General features: G+C 33.4%; 1 protein-coding gene and 1 pseudogene across 4 annotated transcripts in view; one reads left to right on the top strand and one right to left on the bottom strand.

The window, feature by feature from the left end:
* LOC116935844 (beta-1,4-galactosyltransferase 4) overlaps nucleotides 1-18,685 on the bottom strand; it is a 36,365-nt gene that overhangs the window by 12,863 nt on the left and 4,817 nt on the right. For 2 of the 4 annotated variants that reach the window (XM_032943068.2, XM_032943071.2), the window contains exons 2-4: nucleotides 18,218-18,280; nucleotides 11,360-11,617; nucleotides 11,109-11,298 (exon numbers count right to left, since the gene is read on the bottom strand). In XM_032943068.2, coding sequence (XP_032798959.1) covers nucleotides 11,109-11,298; nucleotides 11,360-11,617; nucleotides 18,218-18,280 — 511 coding nt within the window. Of the gene's footprint in view, nucleotides 1-2,228; nucleotides 3,290-11,108; nucleotides 11,299-11,359; nucleotides 11,618-18,217; nucleotides 18,281-18,685 lie in introns of those variants that run through there. The other 2 variants (XM_045180666.1, XM_032943070.2) reach the window with 2 other exon arrangements.
* Nucleotides 479-1,733, top strand: LOC123477372 (annotated as a pseudogene).

Genomic DNA, 18,685 nt, shown 5'->3' with positions numbered 1-18,685 from the left:
CATTAATGCCACTATATTGTTACTGAGACTCACATTGTTTTTACTGTTTGCCACTGTACTTCTACTTTATATATTTTTATGCATGTATTTTTCCTGATATGCTTCACTCTCAATTTTTGGTTTCTACCTTTTTCCTAACTTTCTTCTGATGTTTTACAGGTAAATTTTACTTCACCCTTTAAATTTGTCATATTTTATTTGCTTTTATACAACTATTTCCACTTTGGCTTTTTAAATTTGTTATTGAACATTAACATTTTCTTTGTTATTTTGAAATATTTGGGTTAAATTAGCGATTAAAAATGAAAAAGATTATAGTTTAAAATTAGTATATAATTATTACTTGTAAGATTTAATTAGGGGCTGTTCATAAATTACGTAGTACGTTTTAGGGGGGGGGAGGGGCTCTGACAAAATACTACGCTTTGCTTCAGGGGGAAGGGGGGGTATTTCCTATTTTACTACGTAGTGTGCGGAAAAAAATTTTTTTGAAAAAAAAAGTAAAATTTGTTGCAGTAGCCTGGGGGAAATGGGGAGTAGCATCCAGACAGGCCTAGACATGAAGGGGAAATCCCCATTGAATGGCAAACTGGTTGTTTCGTTTCGTCTCAGTTAGTCGTTGACCCCGACCTTGGTCAACAATGTCTCAGCCTAATATTTACCAACAATTATTTGAGGCATATTGTAAGGCTTATCCAGACAAGAAAAAAGAAACTTGCCAAAAAGAACTTAACAAAGAATGGGAGTCAATAAAATCAAGTTCAGAGAATAAACCGTTGTTGATAAAACCAAAAGCTGAAGAATATCTTTAAAAGCTTAATGCTATTGCTGCGAAAAAAAAGGTGGATTAATGCAATTTTTCGCCAACTCATCGATATCTCATTTAAAAACCAAAACAACCATAGAAAGGCCCCAAGAACTAGAATTTCAACCTGATTCGGATCAGTTTTGTGAACCTTTATTGACGGACTCTGAAACAGAACAGAACATTTGTTCAAAAATTACGAGTTCTGCGAAAAGGCCTGCCCAAGAAGCAACTAAAAATGAAATTGATCTATTAAATGGGGATTTGGTTGGTCTTTATAATCGACAAAAAATGGACATGCTAACTATAGAAGAACAGGAAATTCTTAAGGCTAAGAAAAGAAAGCTGGATGAATGTAAGAAAAAACTTAAAAATTTACAAGATCGCCAACAAAATCAAAAAAAATTCCGTGATAATCGTCGAGAAGCTCTCAATTCAGCTGTTGTTGCTGACCCTAATTTAAAATCAAAACTGAAGATCAAGGACTCTGGCAGTGCGGGTAGGCCTCGCCTCGAAAAAACACAGCCTTTGTTGTTGTCTGAAATTGTCCGAATCGCCAGGCATGGATCAGCGGCTCATGAAAAGCGACAAGATGAAATCTATCGTAGCATCTTAACCTTGGATGATTTAACTGAGCAACTTACTAAAGACGGATTTCACGTGAAAAGATCATCAGTGTACCTTCGAAGCGCCATATTGACACGGTTCCAGTGAGACTTATTCGGGCTCAGAACGACTTTCATAAAAGTCATCCAGATCAGAGACTGTGTCAAGCAACTATACGTACCATGGATGAACTTGCATCTCTTTTGGGACCGTCAGAAGTGTGCTACATCTCTCAAGACGACAAAGCAAGGTATTTATAATTTCAAATAATTTCTGGCCTTTTATTAGAACTATTTTTCTATTGTCACTGTCTTTTTATTTACTGCGGTTATAAAATTAACGTGGAATTATTGGTTATTTTCAAAAGAGTGGCTATAGGGATAACGGCAGCAAATGTACAGGCCACTATGCTTATGCACATGCAGTATCGGGTAAAACTTCCGGACCATGATTGGGTTGTCGCAGCTGGGCACAAGCTCATCCCATCTGTATATGCAGGCATATTTGTTGACAGAAATGGCCTAGGAATGCCCGGTGCTGTCGGATATTCAGGTCCAACTTATGTCGCCATTCGCTCCGGCAAACATTGTTCTTCAACTGCTTTAAGTCATTGTATGGACTTTGAACGATTACTGAACCTCCCTGAATTCAACTCTATAACAAAAAATTCAGATGAGAGAGTGAAGCCGATTGTTATGTTCTCAGGTATAAAATCAAATTGATGAATGAAATTTAATTTCTAACACTTTTTGTATAACTATTTTCTTTCTACTAGTTGATGGGGGTCCTGACGAAAATCCTCGTTACAACAAAGTAATTGAATTTGCAATACATCACTTTGTGTCACACGATCTTGATGCGATTTTCATCTTTACCAATGCACCAGGTAATGTCAACTTTATAACAATCCTATTGGATGAGATTTTTTACACACCCATATACAAAACGCCTTTTCATTATATTTTCACATAAAAAGGCAGGAGTGCCCATAATCGAGCAGAGCGAAGGATGGCCCCTTTAAGTCGCCCACTATCTGGGTTAATTCTTCCTCATAATTACTATGGAAACCACCTTGACGCAGCTGGTAAGACCATCGATGTGGACCTTGAAAAACAGAACTTTGAAAAAGCTGGGACTACTCTGGCAGAGGTATGGAGCAAAGTAGTATTTGATGGATATCCTTGTGTTGCTGAATATGTGGATCCGAATTATTATGAATTCAGTCAAGATCGGCTCAACGTGAAAAATCAGTATTGGTTTTCGGAGCATGTTCGCACGAGCCAGTACTTTACGCAAATTGTTAAGTGTAAAAATCTAATGTGTTGTATTAACGAGCCGAGAAGCTCATACTTGGCCGTTGTTCCTACGCGGTTTATTCCTCCTCCGATTCAATTGATCCAAACTGACAAAGGGTTAAAAGCTTCTGATCGAAGTGGCTTTGAAAGTCACGTCTTTCCTTCTTTATTTTTATCGCTCCATCTTTCACGCGACTTATTGCCTAATTCAACTAAAGAATTCCTTACGCTCCCTTATGATCTTTACACACCCTCAGTTCAGTCGCAGTTATTGGATCGAATTTGCCAAAAATGTTCGCTTTATTTTGCATCGAAAGTTATGCTGAAGAGTCACATGATTGTACACAAAAAGAAGAATCAAAGCGCAAGTGCAATTGTTGAGAAAGAGTTCATCGTCACAAGAACTAGACCTGTTCGCATCGCAGCGATGCGACAGAGAGAAATGATGGCTATCATTGTATCAGATGACAATAATGGCTTAGAAGCAGAGGATGCAGAATGGATTGACAAGGACGAATTGGATATTTCTGGAATCCCACCATTTGTCGAAAAGCCCTCGATCTTATCGTGCCCAGTTGTGACGCTTGAAGAGCATTTTGATAATCCATGGGAGAACAATGAGTGAATTAAAAAATAAGTCATATCCTGCCTATTAAATTGTTTATAACGCAGTTACACCCAGAATCAATCAATATTTGTGAGCAAATTGTTGTTTCATGTAAAAGTTACGGTTGCTAAAATACAGTTTTTTAAACCCTTTATTTGCCTACTTTTTAAGATATAGTTTTTAGGGCGGGGTCTTGCCGTTTACTACGTAATTAGGGGGGAAGGGGTTTCCGATTCTACTGAGCTTTCCACAATAGGGGGGGAGGGGGTCCAAAAACAGTAAAAAAGCTACTACGTAATTTATGAACAGCCCCTTATTAAAACATACACAAATGTCTTAAATGTAAACATACTTTAGTTTTCAGTCAGAGTTTTTTCTAAGTTCTTAACTGAATCCTCGATATAGTCAGGAAAATGTAGAAACAATATTATATCAAAATAGCTGAGTGGTTAAGGCGCTTTGCTGCGAAAGGAAGTAATATATTGTCCCGTATTCAATCCCCACCGAAGACTTTCGAAGACTTTTCTTTTTTTCCGTTTTAGTCAATGGTAGACAAGTCTACTATTATATTATATTCTAAATTCACTGAATTTCATTGTACATTTACGAGGGTTTCACTAGAAAATGATTGCTTCGGTACTGCTTGCTTTATTTTCTAAAAGTTTTTTTGCTTCAAGTAATTCTATAGTATTTCTATGTTATTATTGTAAAAATATTTGTTCCAAAATCCTTTACTATTACTCGAGTTTTTTTATTGTATTACTTGAGTAAATGCCAAGTAAATTTTTACCTGGGATATACGACGACTTCATCATTCAAACGCTTTTACCACAAAAGCTATTTCTATACATTTCAAGTGGGGAGGGTGGGACTAGTTGGCAGGAGGGTAAGTAGACAATTCAAGAAGAATTGTGTGCAAGAGATTTCATTGCAATAATTCGTGGTCAAAGACGTCAATCGTCCGCATATTTGTGCAAAGTTTTATAGCTTTACCGCAAATAGTCTAGGAAATAGAAAAGAACGAAATTTTTTGTGTCAAATCCACAATAGTTGCGTGCTTGGTATTCATCAATTAAATCTTTTCTTGGAATGCATATAATAAAAAAAAAAATTGTATCTTAGAAAATTTTGTCCTCTATTAAACTGTAATAATAGATTTGTTCCAATTAATTATAAATGAGTAATACACATTGTTGTTTGAATAAACCCCGGGCTGGGGTAAGTTATACGTTGCCACATGGGCATGTCGACACATGCATTATATACATGCATATGTATAGTACATGGTCCGTTACCATCCCAGGTAAAAAAATACTAGATTGCACTACAATAAAATGATAATGTAGCCAAGTAAACTATCATTTTACTGTAGTGAACGCAGTAAAATAAAAGTAACACTAAGTGGGCGTATTTTTTTCTTTGTTTCAATATCAGTATTACTAACACACACTACTGTTTCACTAGTGACCACTACAAGTTTACTTGGACACACTTTGTTTTCAGTAGTGTTCACTGTATATTTACTGACACAAACTAGTGTTTTACTAAAGTAGGCACTAGTAATTGCTGTTTCCCTACCCAGGTAAAAAAGTACTAGATTGCACTACAATAAAATGATAATGTAGCCAAGTAAACTATATCATTTTACTATAGTGAACACAGTAAAATAAAAGTAACGCTAAGTGGGCGTATTTTTTTCTTTGTTTCAATATCAGTATTAGTAACACACACTACTGTTTCACTAGTGACAACTACACGTTTACTTGGACACACTTTGTTTTCAGTAGTTTTCACTGTATATTTACTGACACAAACTGCTGTTTTACTATAGTAATTGCTGTTTCACTACATTGTGCATTAATGCCACTATATTCTTACTGAGGCTAACATTGTTTTTACTGATTGCCACTTTACTTCTACTTTATACATTTTTATGCATGTATTTTTCGTGGATATGCTTCACTCTCCATTTTTGGTTTCTACCTTTTTCCTAACTTTTTTCTGATGACTTACAGGTAAATTTTACTTCCCCCTTTAAATTTGTCATATTTTATTTGCTTTTATACAACTATTTCCACTTTGGCTTTTTAAATTTGTTGTTGAACATTAAATATATATTTGTTATATATTTGTTATTTTATATATTATTTTATATATATTTATTTATATATTTGTTATTTTGAAATATTTGGGTTAAATTAGCGATTAAAAATGAAAAAGATAGAAATTATAGTTTAAAATTAATATATAATTATTAAAAGTAGTATTTAATTATTAAGACATACTCAAATGTCTTAAATGTAAACATACTTTAGTTTTCAGTCAGAATTTTTTCTAAGTTCTTAACTGAATGCTCGATATAGGGAGGAAAATGTAAAAACAATATCATGTCTAAATAGGCGATTGGTTAAGGCGTTCTGCTGCGAAAGTTAATAATGGGTGGTGCCGTGTTCAATTCCCACCGAAGACTTTTTTTTTTCCGTTTTAGTCAATGGTGGACTAGTCTACTATCCCTGAGGGTATATATGTATATATACCGAAGGACTATAACAATTTTAGGGTGTGGGGTATAGGGGGTAGGGTAGTAGTAGTAGATCTCAGAAGGTTTAATGTCCATTATGTATTTCCATATACGTTTCTTCCCTGAATGACCAATCGTCCCCAAATTTTGTACAAAATTCTGTCAAAATTTGATACGTGGTATAGTGGTTTTTTATTTGATTCGTTTACAGTTTAAAATAATTAATTTGCGTAATTGTTACCTAGCTGGTTGCCGAATCCTAGGCAGTGAATTCGCTTTTGTTTCCGTAACCTTACAACTGTCAATGCATTGCAGTCAGTGCAGAAGGCTGTATAACAGTCACTAAACAGTAAGTTTTTTCTTTAACAAAATGTTTTAAACAGTAGATTTTTATATATTTTTTTATATTGCAGTAGTAAACATGCTGCCAGAACGGAGACTATGGAGAAGAAAGTTACACAGCGGCGACAAGATAACTAATTTTTGATGCTATATCCACATGTATGTGTGTGATAGCTCAGCGGTAAGGTGTTGGGGCCATAACACTAAGATTAATGGATCAATACTCTTTGAAACACAAAATTTATTTAGTTTTTTCCTTTTTATACGTATATTTTGTTAAATTTTTAAGTCGCTTAGTATGTCTTAAACTTAAACTATCCTAAGTAATATTTATATGGTAACATTCCCTGAAATTTCTTTTACAAGACAATTCAATTTGTTGTCTATTTTTGAGGAAAAATCTTCATCTAATTCACGATTGCATTATCATTTTTTTTACATAAGTCCGCGTGTTGCTAATTCCGGACAGTATACTGCTGCAGATGATGTAAAATTATACTGCTATTCATACTAGTCGCATTATGTCAATAACAACGTAGTGGTAAGGTGTTGCGCTGGCATCATTAAGTTTAATTGTTCAATACTCATGCGGAAATAAAACATTTTTCTTCAAATGTCATTGTTTTTCTAATTTTTGGAAAATTTTTTTAAGTCGCTTTATAGGTCTTAAACTTGCATTATCCTAGCGAATATTGATATGGTTAGATTCCCAGAAGTGTATTTTATAAAACTATTGCATTCGGTAGTACATTTGTTGTATAAAGTTCATCAAATTCGTTATTGCATTTTCATTTTTTTACTCAAGCTCCCGTGTTGCTAATTCCGGACAGTAGACTACAGCAGATGAACACTATAAATTGATTGAAATTTAGAAACCTTGGATCCAAAATCTGTATATTTTTGTCCCATGTTACATGTCTATAGACAATTTTTTTCAAAAAAATTGCCCGAAGGACATTACCGAAGGAATCTTGTATTATATTCTAAATTCACTGAATTTCATTGTACATTTACGAGGGTTTCACTAGAAAAGGACTGCTTCGGTACTGCTTGCTTTATTTTCTAAAAGTTTTTTTGCTTCAAGTAATTCTATAGTATTTCTATGTTTATTATTGTAAAAATACTTGTTCCAAAATCCTTTACTATTACTCGAGTTTTTTTATTGTATTACTTGAGTAATTGCCAAGTAAATTTTTACCTGCGATGTCTGTAATTGTAAATCAAATTTTTGCTAGATATGACTTATAGTGAACAGTGGTATGCATAATAGGCCAAAAATGGGCACGCTACATGTTATTAGGTGTGTGTTACTTTCTACGATGTTCACCTGTGAAAACTTTGACTGAATTAGGTAGGGGAGAGTGGGGGCAATTGATAAACTTTTTGGTTTTTTGTATTTCTTGAAAAAAAAACTGAAAAATTTAATATAAAAATTATATAGAATTGTAGCCTAGTATCTCAGCTACTAAACGATATTTTTTTTAATGAGAAAAGATTAATTATAATAGTAGTAAATTGTAAAAAACTGAGGTCGCTTCGAGTGTTTCAATTGCCATGGTAGCAGGGTAATTGAAACGGTGTGTCGACGCAATTGCAACGTGGGTTTTCCCATAAGGAAGCTTCTTCATACCCACATAAAATGAAAATCACGATATCTCAGCAGCCACAACTGCTAGTGTGATCAAATTTTACCATTAGGTACAATGCGATTTACAGATTTTTAAAATCTGCATAAATTATATCGTAATTTAGTTTAAAATATTTAAATAATTAAATTTAAAAAAAAAACCATTAAGCAACATGCTTTTTAAAATAAATCCCAAACAGCGAATACAAGTATTATAGTTGTGTTAATATGATGATTTATATTTGTTTAAATGAATTACGTCAAATACTTGCAAAAAAAATGCAACCACTCACAGACAGGGAATATAAACAAAGTGTTTCAATTGCCCTGCAATAGGGTCATCGTTACATTTAATTATATAAAATTATTTAAGAATGCAGGGAAAAATTAAATGACATTAAATTGTAGAAAAATTATTTGCAAATCATCTGAAACTAATTTTATTGCTAAAGCGTAGCGTTTTAGGGGTTAAAACAAAAAAATTGAAAACGCAAATTTAACAGACGGAGAACAAAAAACAGTTTTTTCGAGATATCTTAAAAAGTTTTGAATACAAAAACTCGTAAATTTTTCTAAACTTGTGAACCCCCTCATTCTATTAACCCTAATTTTTTCAAGAAAATTCCTCTTATACGGCGAGAGAAACAATTTTTGTTTCAATTGCCCTGTGTCTCAATTGCCCCCACTCTCCTCTATATTATTTTTTATTTTTATCATTTGGGGCGATTAATTTTTATGTAAGCTATCAGAACTTATTTCTGAGTTTCCCACTTTGAAATAACTATAGAATTTTCCTTTATTGTAATGTTACTCAAGTTTGTTTACAGCTTCAACATTTGACTGAAATTCTCATTTGAAATACATGGGACCTACTAACCCAACTACCACTGTCAACTTACCCCGTTAAATGGGCATGTAGACAATTTTTTTAAATCTTTTTGAACGTTTATTTCTATATAAATTCTTTAACATAGATCAAATTAAAAAATAGCATGAGAAAGCTGGTTATTTGAACTTTGTTTTACTTCTGTTTGGATGTCGAAATATAAAAAATTAAGGAAACGAGGAAAGAAAAAAAAATGGTACCAACTAGCCCCACTTTTCCCTAATATGTTTTCCGAAGTAATTCGGGAATTCGGTTGAAAACTTGTCTACTTGTCTACGACTAATGTCCCACTGAAAACCAAAGTTAGTTGACATTTAGAATGTGGTTACAGTTAAATTATTTTAACTAATTTCCTACTAATTTACACAATAATTATTTAATTTTCATGTTTAATCGTTTATTTAGACCAAACATTAAAAAAATACAACAAAAATGTAATCAATAATTACAAATTAAAAAATGACAGGTGAAACCAGTTTTGTAAAAACAAAGGAAATTTTACAAATTTGAAGGGAAAAATAGAAAAAAAAACACAGAATGCCAAAAGAAACGTTTGTTTAATTCTTGTTGTGTTTATTTGCCCACAACAAAAATACAAGTATTCAGTTTTCAAATAATACCGCCCCTCCGGTTTGGTCGTGATTTCGTGTTTCTTCTGTTAGATCCTACTTTATTGTAGACATGCATTCGCTTATCATAGTAAACCTAAATCATCTCCCATTCCTCCCCTGGCTAAAACTATTAATCCGATGCTCATTTTGAGTCCGTTCACATAAGAGATTCGATATAAATTATATGAGAGTTAACCGTGGTTGGAAAGATATTGGAATTTTTTGTTGATTAACCAAGTCAATGCCCAACCTGGACCATGTTTAAAAAGTCATGCTGAAACGATGTATAGGGGAGGGTGGGGCTAGTTGGTACAATTTTTTTAATTTCTTCTCTGGTTTCTTTAATTTTTCATTTTTTGACACCCAAAAAATTGTAAAAGAAAGCTCAGATAACCAGCTTTCTCGTGCTATTTTTTAATTTGATCTACGTTGAAGAATTCATATCGAAATCAACGTTCAAAAAGCTAAAAAAAAATTGCCTACATGCCCCACTAACGGGGTAAGTTGGCAGTGGTAGTGGGGTAAGTTGGCCCCATGTATTTCAAATACGGATTTCAGTGAAATGTTGATGTTGTAAACAAACTAGAATAACATTATTACAATAAAAAAAAATCCTACAGTTATTTTAGAGTGGGAAACTCAGAAATAAGTTGTGATAACTTACATAAAGATTAATAGCCTTAAATGCAAAAAATAAAAAATAATATACATAATTCAGGCAAACATTCCACTGGTGAACATCGTATAAAGTGAAACACCTAAAATGTGCCGAATTTTGGCCTCTAATGCATACCACTGTTCACCATAAGTCATATCTAGCAAAAATTCGACTTACATTTCCCTGACATTTTGACAGGCCATGTACTATATCGTATGCATGTATAATGCCTATGCCGACATGCCCCATGTTGCAATGTATCAACTTGCCCCAACCCGGGGTTTATTCAAATAAAAATTTTTATTACTCCTTTATAATTGATTAAAACAAATCCATTGTTACAGTTCAATAGAGGACACAGTTTTCTATAAAACTAATATTTTTTAAAAATTATATGCATATAAAGAAAAGATAAAATTGATGAATAACAAGCACGCAACTATTGTGGATTTGACGCAAATAATTTCGTTATTTTCTATTTCCTAAACTATTTGGGATAAATTGATAAAACTTTGCACAAATGTGCGCACGATAAACATCTTTGAATATGAATTATTTCAATAAAACCTCTTTCACACAATTCTTCTAAATTAGGAATTGCAAACTTGCCCTCCTGCCAACTATAGCCCCACTCTCCCCTTTATCGTAATATTAAGCCAATGTTGATACGTTGAATAGGCTATAATGCATATGCTGACATGCCCCATGTTGCCATGTATCAACTTGCCCCAGCCTAGGGTGTATTCAAATAACAATATTTATTACTCATTTATAATTGATTAAAACAAATCCATTATTACAGTTCAATAGAAAACAAAATTTTCTATAATATTTATATATTTTTTTTTATGATATGCATACCAAGTAAAAATATAATTGATAAATACCAAGCACGCAACTATTGTTGATTAGACGCAAAAGATTTCATTATTTTCTATTTACTAAACTTTTTGCGATAAAGCTACTATAAATTTTACACAAATGTGCGCATGATAACCTTTGACCACAAATTATTTCAATTAAATCTCTTGCACACAATTCTTCTAAATTAAGAATTGTCTACTAGCCTCCTGCCAACTAGCCTCACTCTCCCCTAACACAAAAAATGACTCCATTTTAAAGACACTTGCTTTGGTTAAAATCACAATACCTGTAGTCGTAAATATCTATCGAGTAAGCCATTTGCCGGGGTCTTTCGTTTTTTGGACATGTATAAGGGTTGCGGTCATCTTCGGGAAGAAGATCGACGTCGTGAAAAATAAAACATTGAAAAGATCCTAGTTTCAGAGCCTCTTGGTATCCAATGTTCATAAGCATACCGCGGTTGAATGGTGAGCCATCTAATTTGATTTGGTGAAAAACACAAATAGCTCAAGGATAAATTAAAATAGGAAGACTTACTTGTTTGTTCAACTATGAAAATGACGTATTGTAGTTGTTGTCGTTGAAGAAATGGATGCATGTAACGTAAAAAGATTTTCAAATGGAATTCCCTTCGTCGGTATGGTACGATGAGGGCTACTTTGTTTCGCGAATAACAATTTTCTGGTTTGTAATTCCCACCTGGCTTCAATCCCATGGTTGACATCCTTGACGTGAAAGCATATTCGTTTTCCTTGCGACTGTCAGATGCAATCATTGACATGTTAGTCCATCCAACTAATATAAATAGCGAAGATTGATTTAAGGTTAACCATTAAAAATGCCTAACTCTCAATTTTTAGTTTCTACTTTCACTGTTAAAAAAGGTATGAAAACCAAATGCTCTGAACCTTTAATTTTAGGGCAAAAGGTTTGGTTTTCCAATACCGTAAGTGTATCAAGTAACGTTTGATGATTTTTAAACATTTCTACCCTTTTTTACGAATATAGGTCCCTACCTAAATTTCACAGATGAAAACCTTTGGTTTTCAAGGGTATTTTATTTCTTGTCAAAATTTAAAAAATCATAATTTAAAACCTTCAAAGCGGTTGAAGAGTACTTATTTTTCGCAATTTAAGTGTTTTCTGTACACTGAACAAGAGCCGTATTCTGAAGAGGGACTCAATTTTACAGTTGACTAACTAGATCAGTCATCCACAGCAGACTTTTTGAAGTAAGCTTAAATGTGAACTTGAATTTGTAGATCTAGTCAAATTCTGATAGGATATTTTCTAATTTTTTAGGCATTCTTTGTAAATTAAATAGAAAGAGAAGTACACTAGTTAGCCAAGTAGGAGGGTCTATTACTATTAGCAACCAATGGGATATGACGTATAATTTTTTGACATTAACGTCGTCGGTATGAAAAAAAAACTTGTCAAGTGTTTATAAACGGCGAAAAGTGCAATGTGTAATAAAAAATCCAAAAACGAGTGGAGTAAAAGACAGACAGAGATTCTTATTGACGAAATAATTATTCGAAAGGTATGTTTTTTCTTAAACTATTGTCCCAACAAAATTTTAATTATTATTTTTAAATAGAGTTACGTGATTAGCAAATTCAATGCCACAGTAACCGAAAAACGCCAACAAAAAGTTTGGAATGAAGTTAGAAGAAATAAATCTTTCGTGCCCCAATGACAAGCCAAAAAATGGCGCAGAAAAGACAAAATAATTGAATAATTTGAAGACTGCTGCCAAACTAGACATAGCTCAACACAAGAAATCTTTGACTGAAACGGGGTGTTTCACTTCTATAATTTCATTAAATTCTGTCTTTATTTAGGTGGAGGTGTAGAACATGTTATGAATCCGATAGGCCTACATGCTAAGATGTATCAGAAATGATGTTTGCCTGGAAATATGATTGAGGTTGTTATAGCTACAAATTTTACCCCGTAAGCTATACAATCATTCATATATTATTAACTGCACATAACTTGTTAGGGAGGTGTGGAAAGGAAACCGGTTTTCCATCCCGTGCTTTCTCCGAAAACCAAGAGACGTCGACCGAACGTGAACTAACAGTTAATAGGGATGATTATATTCCTGGGACAAGTTTTGAATTCATAACCCTTGCGTAATATAATTTTATTCTTATTGTTTTATTTAGAAATATGTAAATCGTTTCTTTTTGGTTTATTAAGTGCTGTACAAACTTAAGCACCTGACAGGAGTGAAAATGATATTGAAATGGGAGACATTGAAGGAGAAATATCTAATAAGAATTGCGACCACACTTCAACTGAACTTGTACCTTACACAATTTCTCGTGACTCTTCAAATGCTGATGACGAAGCCAGCCATTTACTTATTTCTCCGAATTCTAGTGCTGCTGGTACATCTCGATCACCAACACCCAACCCTACTAATTCTCGTATACCAACACCAATTCCTACCAAATCTCGTACACCATTACCTGGCCGTTCAAATCATCGTGTTCCGACACCGGGCCCTTCACACATTCCTACACCATTTGACAATAATAATCCACCTACTAACACACCGACAGCAGGTATTTCCCAAAATCGCCATTTCTCAAATACCCAAGCTGCATCAACTAGTATGAGAGAGTCAATTCAACGGGCTAAAAGAATAAACTGTGATCAAGGCATGATTGCTGCTTCTAAACGTTGCTTAACAGTTCGTTTTGATTTGCTTGCCGCAGTGATGAGCGCAAGAAACATGAGAAATTATCCAATGTTAGCTAGATAGTGAGATTCCAGTTGATCTATTTGCTTTGATGAAAGACCCATTAAATTCAATTTTAAACTGTGTTACTTTAGTTTAGCAATGTTTGCTAAACTTTAGGTTGGATACATATTATTAAACATATTAGCAGTAATAATGCTTCTCTTTATGAATCCAAGCCGCCTCAACCGAAATTTTTCTTGATACACAGTTTTGTTTGGAGGTGTGTCATCATGTGGTAGGTTTATGGGTTTGTCATCGTCAAGTATTTCGTCATCAAATTCTGGGTGATTACGGCTAAGAGCAATGGTTTGCAAATTAAAAAAAAAGAAATGATGATTTTGCAACATTTTCCTGGTTGATAACGAAGTTCTCCATGTAAGCAAGGAAACCTTCTCTTTGTTGCTCCAAAAGCCCTTTCAATTGGGTTACAACTCTTTGTTTGAGCATTATTGAAACGTTCTGGAGACTGAGTGTTGAGCGCCGTATGTGGGGTCATCATAACTGTAGTGCATCTGTAGCCTCCATCTCCACACTCTCAATTTTTGGTTTCTACCTTTTTCCTACTTCTCGGCTACCATGCGTAGTAGAACGAAAAAGGTAGAGAAATGGTAGAAAATTTCGTTTACTTTTAGCTAGTAGGAGAATGGAAGATGATATACCATGTGGTAGACAAATGCGTGTCTACCATAAATTAAGAATTAGCAGATGAAAACGAAAAATCACAACAAAAATGAAGGGGCGATTCCCAAGTAAACATTGCACTTTTGTTGGAAAATAGCACAACAAAACTTGGGAAGCAAAAAAACTTTCTTTTGATGACTTGTAGGTAAATTTTACTTCCCCCTTAAAATTATTCATATTTTCTTTGCTTTTATGTAACTATTTCCACTCTGGCTTTTGAAATTTGTTATTGCACATTATTAAAATTTTCTTTGCTATTTTGAAATATTTGGGTTAAATTAGCGATTAAAAATAAAACAGATAGAAATTATAGTGAACAATGAATATCTAATTAGTAAAAGTATGATTTAACTATTAACACATACTCATATATCTTTAATGTAAACATACTTTTGTTTTCAGTGAGAATTTTTTTAAGTTCTTAACTCAATCGCCGGAATAGACAGGAAAATATAATTCAAACAAGATTTTAAAATGGTTGAGTGGTCAAGACGCTCGACTGCCTATGTCGAAAATGTGTAGTCTCGGGTTCATTTCCCACCGAACACTTGAATTTTTTTCCGTTTTAGTCAATGGTAGACTAGTCTACCAATGCAAATGGTAGGCAAATGGTAGAGGATCTTTTTTACCCTACTTTTAAAATATCAACGGTTTTCCATCCAAATGGTAGCAACTTCTACCAAAAAGTAGCATGTTTCATTTCGCTACTAAATGGTAGCCAAAAGCAGTGAAAAAGTAGAAATCAGAAATTGAGAGTGCAAGTAAAAAACCTCCACAAAAATATCCATTTTTCAAATCACGACGAATGCTGCTATCAGCTAGCATTGTAGAATCACGACAGCTCCAAGGCTTTGTTTTCGTTAACGCTCAAAAATGGTAAATCTGTACAAATTGCTTGGACATTAATCGAATGATAACATTTCCTGTTAACGAATGCTGCCTCGTGTTGATGAAGGCCTTGTATTCGAACGTGAGTTCCGTCAATTGCACTGATTACCCCACGTATGCGCACGTATGCCCACGTATGCCAGCGATTTCATAAAAACCTCGTTTAATATTAACTGAATTTCTAAGAAATTTTATAAATTTCCCTGAAAAGTTCGTAAGAAACAGTATTAATGCACCTCGAGACCGAAAGTTGACTAATTCTTAAAATATAAAATGGAGCCATTCTATGAATCGCTTCATTTCGTCTTTCGCGGAAATACGCATCTTCTTCGCTACTAGATTCCTCTCCATGTAATACCCTATTTTGATCGTGGAGTTCAAATATTAATTCTTCAACAAAAGGAATATTGTCATATTCCATGTTACAGAGCAGCGGTAACCTACTTTAACGTAAGTATTTCAGTAGGAAATTTCCTACTGATTGATTAAGTAGGTCGGAAATCTACTAAATTTGCTATTTTCTTACTTAAAACGAGTTTTCCAAGTTACTTACTGTAAATTGCAAATACTTATATGTGGTTATGCTACTTACACTTACCATCCCACTTATAAATAAGATAGTAAATGGCATTTTAAGTATGAAACATTCGAAATAAGTATGCTTTAATTTAAGTATCTTTATTCAAGTTTTGCGAAACATACTTTACCCATTTTTAATACTTACATTTAAAAGCTGTATCAAAATTAAGTATCGTTTCCCCAAATTTAAGTACTTTTTATACCATATAAGTTCTTTAGTTAAGTACCTTGCACAGTGAAGCAGGTTGACTAAATCAAAGTCGTTAAAATTGCAAGTATCTTGTAACTCTGAAGAATTTTGATGATCAAACACTACTCATGAACTGTCAATTGAAAATCCAACAACTTTTTTTGAACACATCAAATTCCATCACAGGAATACCGGGAAGTTTATAATGTTGCACTGTTAAAAAAGGTAATGATTTTCGGTAGATAATTGAACATTATTCTTTCTATCTTTTTCTATTTCAACTAAGAAAACGATATTTAATTTAATAAAATTAATATTAGTATAAATTTATTCAAATTATAACTATGAACTTCAAAAATTTTATCAATCGGTGGTGTTTGATTACAGAATTTCAGCACGTAAAATCAAATAATACGATTTCTTAAAAATTTTTCCAAAAATTTTTTTATCACCCAACAGACCTTTGTAGTATATGACGCTATGTTTGCAATACATATTCCATCGAATGTAGCTCAGTGGTAAAGCATCGGATTATGAATCAAAACGTCTGATTTTCGACTCCCGTGGTTTACGGCATTTTTTTCATTTCTGAACCCCATTTATGGATATACCTTAATAACCACAACAAATTTTGATATGATAGAAGTCATTTGCTGAATTTTTGACTAAAGATTATTTAATTGCCCTATAGAAAAAAAAGTGTGCGAATGAATTTTAAGTAGGCTAGACCCTTTATTGAGCCTATTTAACTACTTACAACATTCTTACATGAAACAGGTTTTTTTAGTAGGAAATCTTGTGTAAGTATGGGCGGAATTTAAGTATCCAAAGCCATGTAAGAGATCCTGGCACCTCTTAAGTAGGAAACAATAAGTAGGGAGCCGCTGCTGTGTATGAAAAACGCTTGCACTATTTTGTTTTAAAATGTCATATGGCAGACTAATTATTCCAAACAATGCACACTTTATGTAATTCTAGTTGACTTTCTGCCCTAAATAAAAAAAAAAGTTCTTTTATGAATTGAGTTTACTTAGAGATTGAAAAGCAAAATACTTTTACTTTCAAGTCAAGTCATGTCTTCGAAAGTATGTGTCAGAATAGATTATTTGGCAAAGTAAGAATTTTGAGAAAGCCAATGCATACCTAAGTAAACCCCGCGTACTTAAGACAGAGTCGGAATACGGCTCCAGTACTTTAAAATTTAAGTAGAGATTTTAGCGTACAAAAATAAGAAAATAACATACTTTTATTCGTTTTTACCATACTTAAACTAAAATAATTATACTTATCACATTGAACATACTTAAAAAAACAGTAATGTTTTTAGATATACAGTCGCGGCTGTAAGTTTCTTTACGTGTAGCTAAAAAACCCGCCATTTTACTGTGTATTGGCGGATGGTATGTGCCTATGGCAGAGGTTGAGATAACTTATTTGCTCTATTTTTTTGTTTCTTACACCCTACCCCTCCGCCCATATTTATGCTTAATTTTTCATTTATCGAAAATTACTATTTTACCACGATGTGTCATATGATTACACAGCCCTATTATCTCACACTCTAAAGAAATGAATAAAGAAGACGTTTTCTGATTCAGTCAAACGATGGGACTTAATGTTAATTTCCATGCCCAAGTAAGTCAGAGTGTATCTTAATACTAAGTCGTTTTTGTTAACACGTTAAATAGGGTTGCTTACCGTATGCCACATCGTGATAAAATAGTAATTGATGATAAGCAGAAAAATTAAGTAAATATGGGTGGAAGGGTAGGGGAAAGAAACAAAAGAATGGAACAAATAAGGTATCTCAACCTCTGCCATAGGCATATACCATCCGCCAATACACAGTAAAAGGGCGGGTTTTTGAGCTACATGTAAAAGAAACTTACAGCCGCGACTGTAAGTGTTTTTAAAGGAATTAAGTACGTTTAAAAAATAAAGTGCCATAAGTCAACGTACTTTATTTTCATTTACATACTTATTTGTTAAACGAAAACTTTTCATTTAAGTATTTTATGGAAAAGCAAGTGCTTTCTTACTTTATTTCAATTTCCCGTCGCCTACGTTACCTCACACACTCACATTTCTCAATTACCTCACATTATTTGTGAGGAAACAAAAAAATTTTCTATTTTGTTAGGATGCTTTCGCTTTCAGACTAACATTTTTCGAACATTTTTCGAAGTTTTTGAGGAAAATGGCATCCATAAAAGTGTGATTTTGAGGATTAAAACTTTGAAAATTACTTTTCGAATAGGAGTTAGTGTGGTAATACTAGTTTAAAAAATTAAAAATATAAACATACGATTACTGCGAATTAACAGTGGGTAGCACCACCAGCCAGCTGCCCAAGCGTTGCCTGCCCAAACTGAAATGCCAGATAATCGTGTAAGCAAACTCGAAAACGAAGTTGTCATCCCAAAACATTGCACTATCAATTGCACTTTACATTTTTTTTATTATCAAACATTTGGGCTAAATTAAGGGAGGGATACGAAGGGTGATTGAAAATTTGCTGAAAAACTTTAGATTCATCTAGAAACATGATTTTGCAGCTAAAGTTTTTTATAAATTTAGAAACATATAATTTGGAAGCAAAAATTTTGTTTTAAACTGCTAATGATCTTACAAAATTTATTTTAGAAAATTTAATTGGGATAAGTGGATAAACAAAATCAAAACCTGAAAAATTCTAAGCGTGCTCTCTAAGAAATATATCGGGATTTTTACCGATAACTCGGTAATCATAATCAACGTCCAGAGTTTATTCTCG

The sequence above is a fragment of the Daphnia magna genome, unplaced genomic scaffold (assembly GCF_020631705.1).
Source record: "Daphnia magna isolate NIES unplaced genomic scaffold, ASM2063170v1.1 Dm_contigs021, whole genome shotgun sequence".
NCBI classification, from domain to species: Eukaryota; Metazoa; Arthropoda; class Branchiopoda; order Diplostraca; family Daphniidae; genus Daphnia; species Daphnia magna.
Note: the sequence above shows the minus strand (reverse complement) of the source record. Positions and strands in the feature narration are given on the sequence as shown.